We start from the raw sequence: 19,999 nt of genomic DNA, 5'->3' as shown, positions 1-19,999 counted from the left end.
TCCATTTCAGAAGGATTTTGAGTGAGTTCTTCAAAGTTGTCTGAAGACCATCCTTAGTGACAGTGTCTCAACTCCACTGAGCCAGTCTTCTTCCCATAGCTCTGCCCCTTAGGATGACCAGATGTCCCACCTTTAGGGACAGTCCTGGTTTTTAGGTGTTTTTCTTATATAGGCTCCTATTAAGACACCCCCCCTCCCCCAACCACACACCTTCTGACCCAATTTTTCCACACTTGCTGTCTGGTCACTCTACTGCCCCTCCCTATAGTGAGGTTGGGGATCATGAGTCATTTGACTCACACAGAAGCATGGTCACGAGGGTGTCATATAGGAGTTTGTGCCAGGGCAGAGGCTGGAAACTGCACCTGTATTCCCCTCCATGGTCCAGCACAGCCTCCAGTCTAGGCTTCTGGCTCCTCAGCTGTCACCTCTTGTACGTAGAAATCCATACCTCTTCCCCTCCTAACCAGGGTTTTGCCAGACTGCACGGTTCCTTGCCTACACTTATGCCCAACAAGCCAGACTGCTTCAAATAGGTTGGTGTTTGCACTTTTGCTCTCTCTTCAGAGCAAAATAGTGTAAGTGCCCAATTAAGTTAACACACAGCTCATTCTAAGCAAGCACATTTATTCTTAAGGTAAAAGCACTTCAGAAAATATATGTTAAATAATAAAAGAACCTAAATGCATGCTAATAAAACTTACCAGAGATCACCCCCCACCCACCACAGGTGCTGTGGTTGGAGTCCATCCTTCTGAGCTGAGGCTGTTATAAGAACCCAGACAGCATAGATCACCCTGTTTCTTTACGCAACTTGGGCCTTTGATCTTCAGCCTTCAGAGTCAGATAGTCAGTGGACAACTGTGCCCCCTCCTCAGAGCATATCTTCTGCTTGCTTTTTTTTTTTTTGAAGTCCAACCTTTAGATGGTATTTGTATTCAACTCCTAGGAATTCCACATCACCCATTCTTATCTACCACAATATTCAATATAGTTAATTGATTATCCAGGTCCACAATAATACAGAACATTTGCATTTAGTACATTTGGAGTCAATTGTATTAAATTCAATGAAGTTTTTCTAAGGGTATTGCAGGAAATTGCCATGTCTGTCACAAGGGGCAATAGAGGCAAAAAGAGGGGGAGAAGGGGAAGTGTGTCAGGAGAAAGCAAAGCATTGTTGGGAGCAGAGTTGTGCAGGATTTGAAGGCGAGTCTGAGAAGTCAGTGATCATACGGATCAGGAACACAATCTCCTTTTACTTTTATCAGTAAGGGGAAAAAAAATTTGAGCAGCTGCTCTTACAGCAGGGACACTAGTTCAATGACAGGTTATATTGCATGCCTTGCTGTACCCAATGCAAGGTAAGAAGTGTCCTCTCCAACTTAAGAAATCACAACTTCCACAGGGTTGATTTTTTTAAAATATATTTAAGACAAAACGTCATTATATACAATTAAGAACCATACAGTGTTACACTCTCCTTTTAATTAGTAAAACAGATCCATATAGATTGTCCAAAAATGTTTAACAGACTTGCACACACTGATTTATTGCTTTAAACTGGCAATAGTTTTATTGATTGGCATTTATAGTAAGAAATGCTGTAGCCAAGAGTTGTTCTTGAAAGCTCTACTACTGCTCACCCAAAAGGGCTTGGCAACACGTGCTGCACTCAAGCCGATAGCCCTCAATTCTACCCCCATCCTTGGCAAGGGCTGATGCTGCCTACAGGCAGGTTGTGCTGGGACCTTGTTATAGCTCTTATGTTCTGGAGCTACTGGAAAGACAAATCTTCCAAATTTGCAGTTCAATCTCTCTCTGGACCCGTGGGTCTTAAATCCTAAAGACATCTCAGGGTCTTTATTTTAAGACTGCCAGTTTAAACTAGCAGTAGCATACCTGCCAGACTGCCCAATACAAGACTGGCTTATCTTTGCACAAGACCTGATTCTATAATATATTCACTACCAGATTACCCAAGTGGTTCCCCCCCAAACCAGGCAGAGGATTGAGAATTTTGGTGTGAGGCCAGCTCTAATGTCACACTGCCATACACAGGGGGCCCAAGGCTCAAATCTAACATTTCACACTAAGATTATTAATTACAGAAGACCACCCCAAACAAGTTATTTAGCATCATCTTAAAGCTATACATTCAGCTCCAATACAAAAATGGGTGTGAAGAGCGCAGAGGAAAACAGGGTAGGGCTTAAGCTGATTTCAGATTGGAAGGCAGAGTTCTTCAGACCTGAAAAAGGGTGGAAAGATTATGTATTAATAAAAAAACAAAGAATAAGCAATCTGAATGGGAGAACCTGGCTCAGAGATCCCATCTGCAAACAACTAGTATAAACTTTAACAGAATCTATAAAGTCCAGGACCTAAGAGCAGCTGCACCTCCAAAGTGTTGTTTTAATCACATGCCCAAGCTTCTCAGACAGTTTGAGGCAGTGAACCTCTTACACCTGTTGACATTTGGTGTACTGCATTTGCTGGTGCTGTACATTAAGCCATTTGTTATTCACCAACTCAAAGCTGCTCCAGCACTGCCTGGCAAGAAACTGCCCCAGGCCCCCCCTTCACCCCCAAAAATGATGCCTTATAGCAACTACTGTCTCTCTAACTCTAATGCAGTATTGGCCAGCCCTCCCGGGATATATCGCTAGACCATAAGCAAGGACTGCCAAATGTCAAATCCACCTCTCCCCACCCATCAAGAGAAAACACCATCCGGTCTGGTGACTAGCAGACCCTCTGACATATAAAGAACCCTTCTTTCCAGGTGCCAAGTGAAGTCATACGCTTTACAAAAATAAGACTGCTCTCTAATCCTTGGACAAGCAAGTGGAGTCTCCATATGGGCATGATATTGTTACTCGTGCTAAAGAGTGGAACAATTTCAGGCCACACACATTCCAGCTAATAAGCTGGAGACAGAGCTGCCTGTTCATCATCTCCCTGCTTTTCTGCCTCAGCATGGCAGGTGTTTTGCTTCCTTCCCCTGGGCTTCAGCCTAAGGCCTGATCTACACTGGACGAGCAGTGGGGGGAAAATTGATCTAAGTTATGCAACTTTCAGCTACGTGAATAATGTAGCTTAAGTCGAAGTACTTAGACCTACTTACCGCGGTGTCTTCACTGCAGTAAGTCGACAGCTGACACTCCCCCATTGACTCCGCTTCTCGCCTGGGTGGAGTACCGGAGTCAACGGGAGAGTGCTCGGCAGTCGATTTATCACGTGTAGACTAGATGCGATAAATCAACCCCCACTGGATTGATCGCTGCCCGTCAATCCAGCAGGTAATGTAGACAAGCCCCAAGGATCAGTCTAGCACCAAACTCACTTTGACAGCAAGAAATGAAAAAGATCCATAACTTACCATATAAAAAGCAGGTTAATAATCTGGGTCTGCAAAAGAGGATGACAGGATGTTAGACTTCACTTCCAAGACGTGGCTGTGCTGTACAAATAACCCTCCCACCAATCAACAATTCTAATGCAGAGCTGGAAGAGTCCTATCACTCCAGCAGCCAGACAGATGCCCTGTGATAAGCCATCACTGCTCATGCTATGGGATTATGGACTGGGCCAGAAAAGAAATTGACACCCCTGGGCCCCCCCCATCTTGCCAATTGTCTTAAGCATCTTTGCTTAGTTTACCTAAACTAATTGGGTTCTCTCCTCCTCCCAGGAAGCAGAAGTCAACTCGATTCTGTTCTGCCTTGGCATCACAAGCATGACAGACAAATTCAAAGTCCTGGACCTTTTATTGTTGGTGATTGTGTCAAATAAATAATAAATAATAATAATAAAAGACATAGGGAAAAGCCTGCAAAGAGGAAAAAGTAGAAGACCAGGCTGGGGTTGAAAATGGTTTCTCTGACAAAAACTGTTCTATTAATAACTTACCCTTTTTCCAACAGGCAAGTCATATAAAAAAGTTACATCTGACATATCTCTAAATAAAAAACTGCCTGAACAGATGAGTATAAGATACCATTAAGACACTATGATAACATCAAAGCCAGGTACAGAGTGGGCAGGCAGGGGTTGCGCACACCTTCCCCAGAGCTCTGCTAACTGAGGCTGTCTACGCTAGCACTTTTGTCGAGCAGGGGCGTGAAAAGAACACCCCGGACCAACATAAGTTTCACCAATGAAAGTGTGGGTGTGGACAGTGCTATTGTCAGCAGAAGGGCCTCTCCTGCCGACCTAGCTAACACCACTTGTTGGGGGTGGCTTAATTATGCCAGCAGGAGAGCACTCTCCTGCCAGCAAACAGTAACTACATGGGAAACCCAATAGATACAGTGGTACAGCTGTGCCACTGTAAGGTCCACACTGTAGCGATAGCCTGACCTGATCTACAGCACCTCCAATATTCCAGAAATTAGTCTCTCCCTCTTTCCATTACTATCAGATGCTCCAATGCAGTGTATTCATTTACGTGTTCCCTTTGGCAGTTAGAAACAAATTATTTCACTGGAGCCTAGGAAGAGGCCAAAGGTCTCTAGAAACAAGAATTCAGGAACTCACCCTATTATATTACGCTTAAAAAAAGACACTGGATTTGAGACTAAGCAGACAAGCTGCATTCTCTGGCAGAGTGCAGGATCTCAGTAGCAAGAGAATCCAAATATGGTGTACAATTCCTGAGGGATGAAGTGAACAAGATGGAAGTAGAGAAATACTCACCCCATCTAACTTTCTTGGGCTCTTTAAGGGTGCTATGCACCACTTTGCATTCATATGTATCTTTTCCATTAGGTGTGAACGGGGCATTCACCAGGCGATGGAAAGTCCAGTCATCACTGAAGGAAAGGTCAGACATTTTCACGTCCTCCATCTCAACTGCATTCTTCAGCAGGGTGATCTCAATGTTCGGGGGGTGGAACCCCTCCACATAGCAGTTCAGGACGTTTGGCTTGCCATTCTCCACTGGGTTGCGGGAGTACACATGTACTTTGGGGGAATCTGAAGGGGTTGAGGAAAGAACAGAGCTGAGTGACAACCTAACTGCTGTCAGGGTCTCCCCCCAGCGAGACTCCTCCAGCTGCACACTAATGACTCAAAGAGCCAAGCCAGGGCACAGCAGCAGCTTGCTAGAGTTTGAGCCTTTAAAACAGTGGTGGGCAAACTACAGCCCAGGGGCCACATCTGGCCCTCCAAAGGGCTCCGCACACTGCCCCTGCCCCAACCGCTGCCCCTGAAGTTCTCATTGGCCGGGAACCACAGCCAATGGGAGCTGCAGGGGCTGCACCTGCAGACAGGACAGCGCATAGAGCCGCCCAGCTGCACTTCCATGCAGGAGCTGGAGGGGGGATAGGCCACTGTTTCTGAGAGCTGCTTGAGGTAAGCGATGCACAGAGCCTGCCCCCCATAACCCTTCCTGTGCCCCAACCCCCTGCCTTATCCCTGATCTCGCTCTCCAAACCCCCCGGTCCCAGCCCGGAGCACCTTCCTTCACCCCAACTCCTCATGCCCAGAGCCCGCACCCCCAGCCGGAGCCCTCCCATCTTCCAACCTCCAATTTCGTGAGCATTCATGGCCTGCCATACAATTTCCATACCCAGATGTAGCCCTCAGGCCAAAAAGTTTGCCCACCCCTGCTTTAAAAGCTCTAGTACAGTAGCACCTGAGAGTTACAAACACCGCATGAATGGAGGCTGTTCACAAGCTGAAATGTTATGGTTGTTCCTTCATAAGTTTACAACTGAACATTGACTTAATACAGCTTTGAAACTTACTATGCAAAAGAAACCTGCTGCTTTTCACCATCTTAAGGTAAATGAAACAAGCATAGAAAGTTTCCTTACTTTGTTAGTAAAATTAGATTTTTTCCATAATAGTTTACATTTAACAGTACTGTACTATACAGTATCCCCCCCAAAAAAAAATCTCTGCTGCCCGATTGTATACTTCCAGTTCCAAAAGAGGTGTGTGGTTGACTGCTCAGTTCAAAACAATGGTGTCTATAACTCTGAGGTTCTACTGGAGCGCAAGCAGGACTGGCACTGCAGCACAATAAGGGCACAGCTTGGTTTACACTTACAAGGTATCCGTCTAGCTATGTCCATCAGGGTGTGAAAAACCCCTTAGCCCAACCAACATGCCAGCCATCACCGCAGCACGGACACAGCTAGAGCCTCTACCCTAGCACAGCCCCAGTGCAGGCAGCCTATGCCAACAGCAAGTTTTCTGCCAGTGTAGGACCATCACCTCCCTGACTGCTAGGGTGACCAGATATCCTGATTTTATAGGTATAACCACGTTATTTGGGGCTTTGCCTTACATTGGTGCCTATTACCCCACTCCCCCGCCCCATTTTTCACACTTACTAGCTAGACTAGTCACGCTATTGCAAGCAGGTCAGTGGAACCTGGCTCCTGCTGGCCCCATGCAGTCACGGAGGGAGGCGAGATCCCCACCGCAGCCCCCGCCGGGAACCCCCAGTATGAGCCCAGCCCTAGGGACTCCCGCCGGGAGCTAACCACGGTGCTGGGGCTCACCCAGCGCCCTCCCACCACCGCAGGAGAGGCGCCCCCCTCCCAACCAAAAGCGAAAGCCAGGCGAGCAGCACCATCAGGCGCCTTCCCGGAAAGCCCCTGGCGCACAGCCAGCTAGAGCCGCCAGCCCCAGCGGATCCCGCAACAACCCAACCAGGCGGCCCGGCCACGGGGCGCTGAGCACCGCCCGGGGGACCCGATCCCGGGCCGGGCTGTGAAAGAGGTGCCCCCGCCCGGACCGCGGGCAGCACGGGCTCAGCGCACCCAGCGCATCTGGGGCGGGACTCGCCCCCCGGTTCGGAGCAGGGCCCGGATCCCCGGGGAGCTGCCCCCAGCTAAGGCTGCCAGGGGCCCCTTGGCGGGACCCCCCAAGCTGGCTCGGACACTGCGCGGCCAGGAGCAGGGGCTCAATGCGCGCCCCCCCCCAAGCGGTCCCGGCGCGGCAGGGAGCGGGGCTCAATGCGCTCCCCCCCAAGCGGTCCCGGCGCGGCAGGGAGCGGGGCTCACGTGTGGTAGCCTCCAGGCCGGCGAGACCGAGCAGTACCAGCAGCAGCACACCGAGACCTCGCGCCATGGCTCCAGCTGCACGCGCTCCTCCGCACTCACTCTCAGCGGACTAACACGCCCGTGCCCTGCCAGCGCCTTTTATACCCTGCCGGCCTCGGGCCAATCACAGCCGGGCAAGGCCTCCTGCGTCACTCGTCACCAGGCAGACATGCCGCTGACAGGTTATCCGAGCGGAGAGGGGCTTTTCAGCGCGTGCGCGCTCCTCGCAGCAGCCCCTCCCGGGGGCTCCAGCTCCCGTTTCGCTTTCGCTTTTCAGGCTCCAGTCTCGGAGCAGCTGGCTCTTCGCTCGTGGGCCCTTTGTGGAACAGCCTGGGCTCGGCTCGGCGCGTTCCTTACAGCGCCTCTCCCAGCTGAGACCCTGCTCAGCGCCTCCGCCCCCTCACCTGCCGCTATCCCCTTCTCCAGCACCTGCACCTGGGATTTCTGAAAAAACACCCGATCCCAGGCCGCACCCCCACCACCTTCCCTAGCCCTGCGCAGCCCTAGCGCTCACAGCGCAGCGCACAGGCGGTCAGTCTTCTCAGCCCCTTTTACAGAGGGGGAGCTTGGAGCTCTGGCTGGAGCCGTCTTTTAAAACCCCATGAAGGCGGGGTGGTGCCCTTGGTGGTTACAAGTTCAACAGCGCTAGTACAGCCCTTCCCTAAGGATTGGGGCATCCGTAGGCCAAGGGTCTGTCCGTTTTCTGGATCAGGAAGAAGGTCCTGAGCCAACTTAAAACCAGGTTATTTATACAAAAAGCCTTTCTTTGTTTGATACAGACTAACACAGCTACCCCTCTGATTCTTGGTCTGGTAGCTCCTGAAGAATTCTGTGTGAACTAGTGTATGTGCACCTTTCTGAGGGTGTCTTCAAAGAGCTGGTAATAGGAATGACATTAATGTTCCCTCCTACTAAAGAAAGTACATACAATGCCACAATAACACACCATAACTGCACATTTAATACAATAGACCCCAAAGCTATTACATCTAATTAATAAGGTTGAACTTCATTTAGTAAAGTTTATCTTAATTCCAGAAGATTTGTCCAGGGTATTGTCAGTCTGTCACATCCAACATCCCTACAGTATTTTTACTGTTAAATTACTGATCCGTCCACAGACTTCACTCCAGTTTAACTTATTTTATATTTCCAGATACAAAGTAAGATTCAACATTATTGTTCCTATTGCCGTGGCGAGTTTTATGGCAAATTAACTGTCACATGACACTGACACAGCTCCTAGCGTCTTCCTGTGTGGTTTACTGGTCGCTCAAGTGTGTGTGTATGTGGTTTGTTGTTCCCTGCAGTGCAGAATGCTACCTATGCATGGAACTGAAAACAAACAAAAAGAGAGAAAGAGAGATTCTTAGAAAATAGAGTAACAAAGAACCAGAGTCCGCGCTCAGTTATATCCAAGCAAGCCCCCCATCAAGGGCATAAGGTCACATGGTTACAAATGAGGGCAGAATTGAGCCCTGTTTTTGTTCTTGTTTTTTATTTAAATTTATTGGGATTTGCTTTTAGCTTAATACATTTTGGTCCCTCCAGACTAGCCAAGATTGACCCTTTCAGGGAGTGAAAGTTACTTCCTGGTTTCCCTGCTTAGTCACTTCTTTTTCCTAATTGGTGAAGGGGGATGTAACATTCATGGCAGAATCATAAAAATCCTCTACTCATCCATTTTTAGTTTCTAGCAGAAAAATTCTGTTCCTTTTGAGGTCATGGTCCATCTGCCTTTACCAGAGCAGCATAACTTGTTCCCAAACAGCAAGAGTCAGATTACAGAGCCTCCCTTTTCCAGGCAAGAATCAAGATTACAGCCAACTCAATACAAGGAAACATTTCTCAGGGTAAGCCAGCCTTTCATTTTACTTCCTTATATTTCTACCCCTTTCACTAAAGAGATCAATTTTACCAACTCTTATGAATTGATTGAAAGTCTTATCATATTTGGGTTTCAAATGCTAGTCATGTGAATATGCAAATATCTCAACTTTTTCATTTTTTAAAGCAAGTTTCTAGCCCTCATAGTTGTGGAGATAAGTTTGAAAATGTTGCACAAGGCAACATAAAGGCTCAGAAATCAAGCCAAATTAAAACAAACAAACAAACAAAACACCCTACTGTTATTATTTTTTTAAAGTCTTATGATTTTTAGGCCAGTCTAGTTTTCAGCTGACTGACTCATGATTTTTTACCACTTTGGGTTGGTAAAACTATAACAAGTGCCACATACTCCCAGTTGGGTCCTGGTAAAAACATAGCTGCCTCCTTTTCACCCACAATTAGAGTACATAAGAACGGCCACACTGAGTCAGACCAAAGGTCCATCTAGCCCAGTATCCTGTCTTCTGACAGTGGCTAAAGCCAGGTGCCCCAGTGGGAATGAAAAGAACAGGTCATCATCAAATGATCCACCTCCTGCTCCTGTTGCCCATTCCGAGTTTCTGGCAAACTGAGGCTAGGGATTCCATCCCCGCCCTCCCTATTCCTGGCTAAGAGCCATTGATGGACCTGTCCTCCATGAATTTATCTAGTTCTTTTTTGAACCCTGTTATCTTGGCCTGCACAACATCCTCTGGCAAGGAGTTCCACAGGACACAGTTGTGCCTTGTTAACCCTGGCTAGTCACCTATCTTAATAGTTTGATTTTGATGGGCAGCACCAGAACAAGAAGCTATTTTGGTTCCCCGAAAATGGCTGTACAGCAGTGAACCAATGCCCTAATCTGGTGTTAGGGGAACTGTGCTATAGGAGATACCACTTCAAGTAGAGACATAAAACCAACATCCTGCTCACTTGGACTATTAGGAATCCCCCTATTACTTATGACAGAGGTTAGTGGGTCAGCCAGAGCATTGTGACTACATTCAAGGCTACTTACATTCTGCCCCATATAATTTCAGTGGGATTTTGAGAACCTGTCATTCTCCTCAGCAATAAAAAAAGAAAAATGTATCAGGAACTCACCAGCTGGAAGAGAAATGCAGCAAACAGAGGCCAGCTGCACAGTAGCTACAGCTGTTTGGCTCTGCCAAGCTTAAAGGACCACATGCAGACAGACACACATAGGGCTGGTCTACACTGGGGGGGGGGGGGAATTGATCTAAAATATGCAACTTCAGCTACGTGAATAGTGTAGCTGAAGTCGAAGTATCTTAGATCGAGTTACCTACCGTCCTCACGGCGCGAGATCGACGTCCGCGGCTCCCCCTGTCGACTCTGCTACCGCCGTTCGCGTTGGTGGAGTTCCGGAGTCGACAGGAGCGCGTTCAGGGATCGATATATTGCATCTAGATGAGACGTGATATATCAATCCCCGAGAAATCGATTGCTACCCGCTGATACAGTAGGAAAAAGTTCCTATAAGAGGGTAAACTTTGCAGTGGGCAGCATCAATAGGAAGCAATTGCTGGATTCACAAGGACCTAAATATCTTTGTGACTCTCACCCCATCTTGTCATAGAACACCCTGCAGGCTGACGGGATATGCCTGTGGAAAACCCAAAAAAACCTTAGCCAAAGTTATATCAATAGGGAAAAACAAGATATGAATTAAGTGGTTGCTATTACTGTCACTTACATTGCATGAGTTCAAGATTGTTCCTTACTTTGTGTTGCATTGTTGTGTGTTGTTACAGAGCTACAGCATTCCAGCCTAGAGATATTAGGAGATACAGTTGTGTTGTAATGAGGTCATAAGGGCTGCTCCTGCCTTATTGGTATCAATGGGAGTCTTCTCACACATCTCAACAGTAGCAGGAACAAGCTCATTCCATTTAGGATTTAAGTGCCAATCTCCATATCTGTTACCAATCCCTTCAGACAGCCAGTCTCCAGCTGGGATTTGCTGCCTTTGGCCCTGATCTTGCAGGCTTTATTCACACATTGAACTTCATGCAGGTAAACAGTCCTAATGATTTCAAAAGAATTATTCACATACATAAGTCTTCTCTGGCTGCAATAAGGGCCCAGCCCTGCCAGTTTGTTCCACAGGCTTAAAGCTGTTCAGATGGGGATTCCCGGTGATGATCTCATAGTAAACAACCCTGACTGAAAGGGTTTCCTGTAAAAAGAAACTGAACTGGAACCTCCTGCATAGGAGATATTTAGAAAGCAAAAGGAATCTTGTTTATTTGAAATTCAAGGAAAGGCCTCCCATTCTTCTTTTGAATTATTATAGAATCATAGAATATCAGGGTTGGAAGGGACCTCAGGAGGTCATCTAGTCCAACCCCTGCTCAAAGCAGGACCAATCCCCAACTAAATCATCCCAGCCAGGGCTCTGTCAAGCCTGACCTTAAAAACCTCTAAGGAAGGAGAGTCCACCACCTCCCTAGGTAACCCAGTCCAGTGCTTCACTACCCTTCTAGTGAAAAAGCTTTTCCTAATATCTAACCTAAACCTCCCCCACTGCAACTTGAGACCATTACTCCTTGTTCTATCATCTGCTACCACTCAGAACAGTCTAGCTCCATCCTCTTTGGAACCCCCTTTCAGGTAGTTGAAAGCAGCTATCAAATCCCCCCTCATTCTTCTCTTCTACAGACTAAACAATCCCAGTGCCCTCAGCCTCTCCTCATAAATCATGTGCTCCAGCCCCCTAATAATTTTTGGTTTCAGAGTAGCAGCCGTGTTAGTCTGTATCCGCAAAAAAAACAGGAGTACTTGTGGCACCTTAAAGACTAACAAATTTATTTAAGCAAGAAGTGAGCTGTAGCTCACGAAAGCTCATGCTTAAATAAATTTGTTAGTCTTTAAGGTGCCACAAGTACTCCTGTTTTTTTTGCTAATAATTTTTGTTGCCCTCTGCTGGACTCTTTTCAATTTTTCACATCCTTCTTATAGTGTGGTGCCCAAAACTGGACACAGTACTCCAGATGAGGCCTCACCAATGTCGAATAGAGGGGAATGATCACGTCCCTCGATCTGCTGGCAATGCCCCTACTTATACAGCACAAAATGCTGTTAGCCTTCTTGGCAACAAGGGCACACTGTTGATTCATATCCAGCTTCTTGTCCACTCTAACCCCTAGGTCTTTTTCTGCAGAACTGCTGCCTAGCCATTCAGTCCCTAGTCTGTAGCAGTGCATGGGATTCTTCCATCCTAAGTGCAGAACTCTGCACTTGTTCTTGCTGAACCTCATCAGATTTCTTTTGGCCCAATCCTCTTATTTGTCTAGGTCCCTCTGTATTCTATCCAGTAGCATAGCTAGCGGGATTCAGCGGAAGCAGCCGCTTCCCCCCAGCATGTTTTCAAAAAGCTGTGCCTGCCGGGCCAGCACTGGCGGCAGCACGGCCAGAGGAGCCGTGGGGTGGCAGGCGCAGAAGCGGCGCCTGCTGGGCTGGCGCTGACAGCAGCACGGCCGGAGGAGCTGTAGCGGGGTGGCAGACGCGGCCGGAGGAGTGAGGGAGCTGGCTCCTCGGCTCAGGACTCGGCAGCCAAGCACTCCCCGCCCCTTGCTAATGCGGCAGGCGGGGGGAGGCGAAAGGGTCCCTGTGCCTTTAAGGCCACCTGGCTGGCGAGCCCTGCATGGAGCACGCTGAGCGCCGGGAGCAGGCTGGGGACAGGCAGCAGCGCAGGACGGAAGGTGAGCGGGGGGACGGGTCCGGTGCCTTGCACTGAGGGGTCTGGGTGAGGGGCTCCCCGGGGCTGGGCCCACAGGGCAGGGGCGCAGGCCGTGCTGTCTGGACAGGGGGGCCCTGGCACGGCACAGGAGCCTGGAGTCTGGGGCGGGGGGGAACGGGACCACGTAGGTGGGGTCGGGCGGCACAGCCCGGCAGGGGATACCTGCAGAGTGCACTGGGCAGGAGAGACTCTCCCAGGACCGTGGGGGGGTATCCGCACCCCCAGAAGCCCACAGGAGTCCTGAGCCAGTCCGGGGTTAATCTGGGGGGGCAATGGGTGGAGTTGGGGGCGTGGCCAGAGGAGGAGCCAAGGGGGCGTGGCCAGAGGAGGAGCCAAGGGGGCACCTTTTTTATGTTTGCTCCCCCTACACTTAAAACCTGGCTACACCACTGATCCTATCCCTACCCTCCAGTGTATCTACGACTCCTCCCAGTTTAGTGTCATCTGCAAACTTGCTGAGAGTGCAGTCCACGCCATCCACCAGACCATTAATGAAGATATTGAACAAAACAGGCCCCAAGACCAATCCTTGGTGCACTCTGCTTGATACCAGCTGCCAACTAGACATGGAGCCATTGATCACTAACATGGTTATCTAATTATGATTATCTATGAGAATTACATCTGTATCTAACCAACTTTTTAGTTCTTTTAATGTAAACATGGTCTGTTAAGCTATTGCAGTCACTTTTACATAGAGACAGGAAAACTCATTATAATCATGTGAGTATATATTCACACCAGGGTGTAGCCATGGCCCACCCAATTAGCACCTAGGCCCACCCAAATCTGAGCAAGGTAGTGCTGCCAGATTAGTCTGCAGCATTGCTGTGGTGGGCTCCTCCAAATCTGTGAGTGGCAAGAGCCAATGGGATGGAGTGGGGAGCTGGGCTCAGCTTCACAGGACAGTCCTGTTGGGATCCAGGAAGTGGGCTGGTGGACTCTCCAGTCCATCCCCTATCCCTCCTCTCTGCACCAGGCCTGGATAGAAACTGCTAGCAACCCCTCCTCCCACCCCCAGAGTGGTACCTGCCTGCCCTGCACACTTAGAGAGCCCTTCCCCACAAAGCTAGGTGCTGGATCACTGCCCCCACAGAGAGCCACCCTCACACCAAATGCAGCCCTCCCAGCACAGACCCTGCATCCCTGTGTGGGTGTTGGCACAGCTCCTTTGCCTCAAGGGGCCCAGGCTGCATCTCACACTCTCTGTTTCCCACCTGAAAGGTTGTAGGTGCATGCAGACACCTGCTTCAGCCAGTTTAGTTCCCTCTGCTTCTTCCCTACCTTAGACCCAGGAGGGCTGGGACTTGGGGGGCTAGCACAGGGCACAATGTTCACACTCCTAGCATGAGTCAGTCATTACCCCATACACTGAGACCTACCCAAATTTCCACTCCTAGCTGCACCACTGATTCACACAGTGGATTAGATGCAGCTGAAGGCAAGTGGAGAGGATGCTGACACTTGCATGTTGCCATAGTAGTGTTGACACAAGAATCACCCCTCTCTGCCAGCCAGCTGCTCAGTGGGAGCAGAGATCCAAATCTGGAAACATTCACCTTACTTTTAATTTCACAGACTTGAAAATTTACAGAAGTCAATTCACAGGGACCATTTTCAGTTCTACAGTCTATACACTCACAAGGCTTGAAAGTGCATTCACCTGTTTGCCAGGATGAGTAGGAAAATTACTCTGCCTGGAACTAGCATCAACATCCTGAAATTGGCAGGACTCTGGTCAGTTTCACTCACTGCTCAGATTTATATAGGCAGCAGCTGTAACACTCCCTAGAAGGCTGTGATCAGTAACAGAGCCAGGGCCCCAGGGCCTGATTCTTTCCAGCTGCCTATCTTGTGAGATCATGGAAACAGGTGTAAATGTTACCTGCTGATTGGTGGTATTTTACACCTACTTTGGACAGGTGTGAATTACTGCACAAGGCAGTGGAAAATCAGGATCCTGATCTTGTTGATGTTGGGGTGTAGTCATGGAGCATTTCCTGCTTCTCTCACCACCCCGGCAGAAGACTGAGTCTCTCTCTCTCACTCTCTGCTGCAGCACACAACCTTCTAGCAGCTCCATGAAATTTACAATAATCTAGTGAGTTTCACAATTACTGCTCAGAATCTCAAAGATACCAGCTGTGAAACTGATGCTAAAGCCGTCAGTTTTACTCTGCCACTAAGGGCTGGTCTACACTAGAAAATTAGGTTGACCCAGCTATGTGGCCAGGAGAGTGAAAAATCCACACTCCTGAGCAATGTAGTTAAGCTGACCTAAGTCCCCATGTAGACAGCACTACATTGATGGAAGAATTCTTCTATTGACCTAGCTACTGCCTCTCAGGGAGGTGGATTACACCAATGGGAGAACCCCTCCCGTCAGCTTAGGTAGTGTCTGCACTGAGGTACAGCAGAGGCACAGTTGTGCTGCTTTAGCGCTTTGAGTGTAGACAAGCCCTGAGGAATGCTGCGAACCCAAGAAGAGTTGCAGAGGTATGAGGGTCATGGGGAAAACCTATAAAAAAATACAGGAAGCTGGGGGCAAAGGAGAAAAGAGTGGGAAATTGTCCTCTTTCTTACCCCTTTTCCAGGAGCCAGAAGAGGGAGGAAGTGTGTGCAAGTGGCTGGGAAGGCAGCAAAGCTCCCCACTGGCATGAGGGCAAGAGAGTGGGAAGAAATGTGATGTTCCCTCTTCTCTCAGCACCAGGGTTCGGAACCTATAAGCCAAGGTTGATGTGAATAAGGGAGGGAAAAAGAGGTGCTTAATGGGTCCAGGGATAATCTGCCATTGAGAATCACCCGCTGCCCCCCTTTCTCAGCAGCAGGGAGGAGAGGCGCTACTCTTTGTCATATCGTAAAGCACTTAGAAAATAAATCTGCCTATTTCATCACACTTAAAGTGAGGGCTTGTCTACACTGGCATGTTTTGTCGATGAAACTAATGTCAACACAAAAAAATTGACAAAAGCAAAGTTGCCAAAGCGAGTCTACATTTGCTCCCTCTGTCAACAGATTGTGTCCACATTCGGGGCACCATTGTTGACAGCATGAGCAATGCACTGTGGATATGTATCCCGCAATGCCTGGTGACACCATCTGTCGCTAGATGTTGTGAGAAGGCTGAAACGGAGCACAGCACATCCTGGGACGTGCAAAATGTCCCATCATGCACCGCTTTGTGTTCCAGCCCTCCAATGGTTTCTGGCTTTCCATTCATGCCGTTTTTCCAACTGTCAGTCTTTGCAGTGCGCGCCAGCATCTACAGTGTGAGAGGATGGATGCCACACTTCTCTCCTATGCACTGTTAACTGTCATGAGAACATCGCGCATGGCAGCAGAGTTACTCACAAAGTTACTGACAGAGGATGAATCGCAGACACCAGAATGTGATATGGACAGCAGCAACTTATCAGTGCTTTTGGCATTCACAGAGCAGCTGCATATGGTAAACCATCACTTTTGGGCTAAGGAAACAAGCATTGATTGGTGGGATCGCATTGTCATGTAGGTGTGGGATGAAGACCAGTGGGTACAGAACTTTAGGATGCATAAAGCAACCTTCCTGGAGCTATGTGCTAAGCTGGCCCCCAACTTGCGGTGCAAGGACACCAGATTGAGAGCTGCTCTTTCGGTAGAGAAGTGTGTTGCAATTGCTGTGTGGAAGCTGGCAAATCCAGACTGCTATCGATCAGTTGCAAATCAATTTGGAGTGGGGAAGTCCACTGTTGGGGCTGTATTACTCCAAGTGTGCAGTTCAATAAATTGAATCCTGCTGCGGAGAACCGTGACTCTGGGAAATGTGCATGAAATAGTGGATGGCTTTGCAGAGATGGGTTTCCCTCACTGTGGCAGGGCGATTGATGGCACACACATTCTAATTTTAGCGCCAGACCACATTGCCTCAGAATACATCAGTAGGAAGGGATACTTCTCCATGGTATTGCATGCGCTTGTGGATCACTGGAGGCATTTCACGGACATCAATGCAGGCTGGTTTGGAAAGGTGCATGATGCACACATCTTCAGGAACAGCGGCCTGTAGAGAAAGCTGCAGGTGGGGAATTTCTTTCCAGACCACAAGATCACAGTGGGGGATGTGGAAATGCCCATATTAATCCTGGGAGACCTGGCTTACCGCTTACAGCCCTGGCTCATGAAACTTTACACAGGGCACCTGGACTGCAGCAAGGAGCATTTTAACAACAGGCTGAACAGGTGCCATATGGTAGTCAAATGTGCTTTTGGCCGTTTGAGACACCTCCAGCAAGCTTTCAGTGGCAGGCTAGACTTTACCGAGGATAATATTCCAGTAGTCATAGCCACGTGCTGCACTTTGCATAATCTTTGTGAATCTAAGGGTGAAACGTTTGCTCAGGTGTGGAGCACTGAGGCAGAGTGCTTGGCTGCACAGTTTCGATAGCCAGATGCTAGCGCTGTCAGAGGAGCCCAGAAGGCTGCTATTAACATCAGAGAGGCTTTGAGGAACCACTTTGACAATGAGGAGCAGTAACACGTGTCTGCTTTGGAGTTGCTTCCCTGGTACATCCATGTACAATTTTTGGGCCCAAGATCCATGCAACAAAATCCTTTAGAAGCCTGTTCCCAACAGTGAACTAATTGTTATACACTTTTGTAGAACACAAAATAAAAATGCTGTACCATTAAATATTTATAGTTTAAATGGGTAAAACCTCACAACTGTGTGTAGCTCCAGCTATCATTGGGCAAGCTGTGAGAGGGGGTGGAGTGATGGTGAAACTCAGGAGTGCTGTGAAGTGAAAAAGAATCTGTGAGCATAGAGGGGGGTGCAGGGCCGGTTCTAACTTTTTTGCCACCCCAAGCAAAAAAAAAAAAAAAAAAAAAAATGCCACTCCGCCGTAACAACCCCCCCAAGCGCCACACTGCCCTGCTGTAACAACCCCCTCCAGCGCCGCCCTGCTGAAACAACCCCCCTGAGCGCTGCACTGCCCTGCTGTAACAACCCCTCCCGAGTGCCACTGTGCCCCACTGAAACAACCCCCCCAAGCGGTGCGGCGCCAAAACACCCCCCACCCGAGCACCAAGCCGCCACGCTGAAACAAAGAACCCCCGAGCGCTGCCCAGCCGAAACAAACAAAAAAAACCCCTTGAGCGCCGCCCTGCTGAACCAAAACAAAAAAAACCGAGTGCCACCCCGCCACCTGAAGATTGGCCGCCCCTTACAAGGTGCCGCCCCAAGCACGTGCTTGGTCAGCTGGTGCCTGGAGCCGGCCCTGGTGGGGTGAGATTTGCAAAGAATTATGCACGTGCATGTGCTGCAGTGGAGGTCGACCATGGATCTGCTCAGTCTGCAGCTGTATCCAGTACTTGCGCATCTCTGTCTGATCCTCCATAACTTTTATCATCCGCTCTGTCACTTGCCTAGCAAATGCTGCATTCTCTTTTTTGTCCTGACTTTCGGCTTCCCAGCACTGTTTGCATTCCCTGGTCTGTCTCTCATCCTGCTGCAGCACCTCCCTAAACATGTCTTCTTTGCTGCGTCTTGGCTTCTTCCTTATCGTCCGAAGACAGTTGGCAGGGGTGAGTGGTATGTTCCTCAAGGTCTTGGCTGCTGTGGACAATGCACAGAAGAGGGATTGTTACATTCCAGCAAATGACTGAAACATTTCAGTAACAAGGGCCTTTTGCAAAGTAGCAATCACTTTTTCACTGACTCTAGGCAGGCACACAGCTCCACGAGCACCCCAATCATGGTGAGTGTCAGGAGTGGGCACAAGGTAGTTGTGCATACAGACAAAACGGCCACAGCTTGCAGGGCAGATTTGCAGGGAATTCATTCTAAAATTATCACACACTTTTTCACAGGCAGCCAACCTGCTGGCTGACGTCTCACTGCTGCAGGTGAGCAGGGAAGCCAGGGCACAACTACCGCATGCTTGCGGCTTTCACCCCAGTCGATATGCAGCTCAGCTATGTGCCACTTTAGTCCCAGCACCAGTGATTGCTAAATGGCATAGTACAGTTTCCTGTAATGGAGAAACTAACAAGGCTGCAATCCTTTTCTTCGACACTTGGAATCTGTGGCGGAGGATTAGCAGGTACCTCTTGGAAACTGTCGGGGACTCGAACCCCAACAGCGAAGTTCGTTGTCTGACCGCAGTGAGACAGGCAACACCAGCAAGGTCCGATCAAAAGTTCTTTATTGACAAGTGCACGTATCAGTAAAGAACAGCTCGTATCCGAAAAGAACCAGCCCCCTCTTTACAGCTTAGTATTAGCTTATATAGACAGTTTTATTACATCATAAATTATTCACTTCACACAACCCATATCCCACCCCCCTTTGGTTAGTAACAAACCCTAATAACAAAGCACATCTGTCTTTCTTTATAATGTAAGCAAGTTGTGATGCCCCAGCAACTTTCTTATCAGCATAGTTGCCAAGCACCAGACACTGGAAGACAGGAGTTAACGCAGCTGGTAACTTGAGGAATGCACCTCCCTTTCTTATCTCACTTTTTCCCAGGGCTTTATGAAACATGCTGACTTCAGTCAGATTGACATAACTGTTTTTTGTGCTACATCTTTATTCAGGCCTAACAATCCCCCCTTTGTCCCTAGAGGACCAACGGGACTCTTGGGACAACAAATGATCGCTTGGCAGGGGTTTCTTCAGTTGCAGACGAAGCTTCAAATCGCCTTCAGGGGTAACAGTTCATTGGTCTGGGACACTGACTATAAATCAGTTAGGTATACCAAGTGGTCTAATGTCCCAGATGTCTCGGTAAATAATTCAGTCCCACATGCATCCTCCCCATGGACCCAGCAGGATTCGGTATGTGGAAGCTACACCCACCCTAACCGGTCCAAATGCTTGGAAGGAGCACTGTGAATGTCCACACTTCCATCCAGAAAGTGTCCAAGTATGTCTTCATGACCACAGATCAGATGGTACTCCTGTGTGTCTGTAAGGGCAGTGGGCCAAGTCCAGTGCTCAGGATCAATTTAAACATACTAGATCCCACTGCAATGCTTTTCCAGCCTCAGTGATATTTAGTACCATCTCTGTCAGTAACTTCTGGGTCACAGAACTAAGGGTGGAAATGACATGTAACTCACCAACTCCAGCCTGTACTTAAGATAGCTGAGCTTCAAAAATAAGTCTAGTGGCCTTTTCTAGTTGGCCCAATTTCTCATCATTTTCTTGGCCTTAAGAATATTCCAAATGGCTGTGTACCATTGGCCCCTAGACCACAGGGATTTGGTCAATTCTCTTTCTTTCCAGAGGAAATAACCCAGGCCCTCTGTTGTGCTAATCTAATGGCAGCCC

The 19,999-nt window shown here is 48.6% G+C and overlaps 2 protein-coding genes across 2 annotated transcripts in view; one reads left to right on the top strand and one right to left on the bottom strand.

The window, feature by feature from the left end:
• Positions 1-896: 896 nt before the first annotated feature.
• B2M (beta-2-microglobulin) lies at positions 897-7,174 on the bottom strand. Its single transcript, XM_039490870.1, has 4 exons — positions 7,017-7,174; positions 4,699-4,977; positions 3,383-3,411; positions 897-2,251 (listed from the first exon to the last, which is right to left on the bottom strand). Exons 1-3 carry the CDS (start codon positions 7,081-7,083, stop codon positions 3,398-3,400), a joined length of 360 nt encoding a protein of 119 aa, XP_039346804.1. The 5' UTR covers positions 7,084-7,174; the 3' UTR covers positions 897-2,251; positions 3,383-3,397.
• Positions 7,175-10,940: 3,766 nt separating this feature from the next.
• PATL2 (PAT1 homolog 2) overlaps positions 10,941-19,999 on the top strand; it is a 33,967-nt gene continuing 24,908 nt past the window's right edge. The window contains exon 1 of the mRNA XM_039493130.1: positions 10,941-10,961. Within this exon, the coding sequence (XP_039349064.1) occupies positions 10,956-10,961 (6 nt within the window). The 5' untranslated portion in view covers positions 10,941-10,955. The remainder of the gene's footprint in view (positions 10,962-19,999) is intronic.

The sequence above is a fragment of the Mauremys reevesii genome, linkage group 10 (assembly GCF_016161935.1).
Source record: "Mauremys reevesii isolate NIE-2019 linkage group 10, ASM1616193v1, whole genome shotgun sequence".
NCBI classification, from domain to species: Eukaryota; Metazoa; Chordata; order Testudines; family Geoemydidae; genus Mauremys; species Mauremys reevesii.
This window is presented reverse-complemented; position numbering and strand designations above follow the sequence as displayed.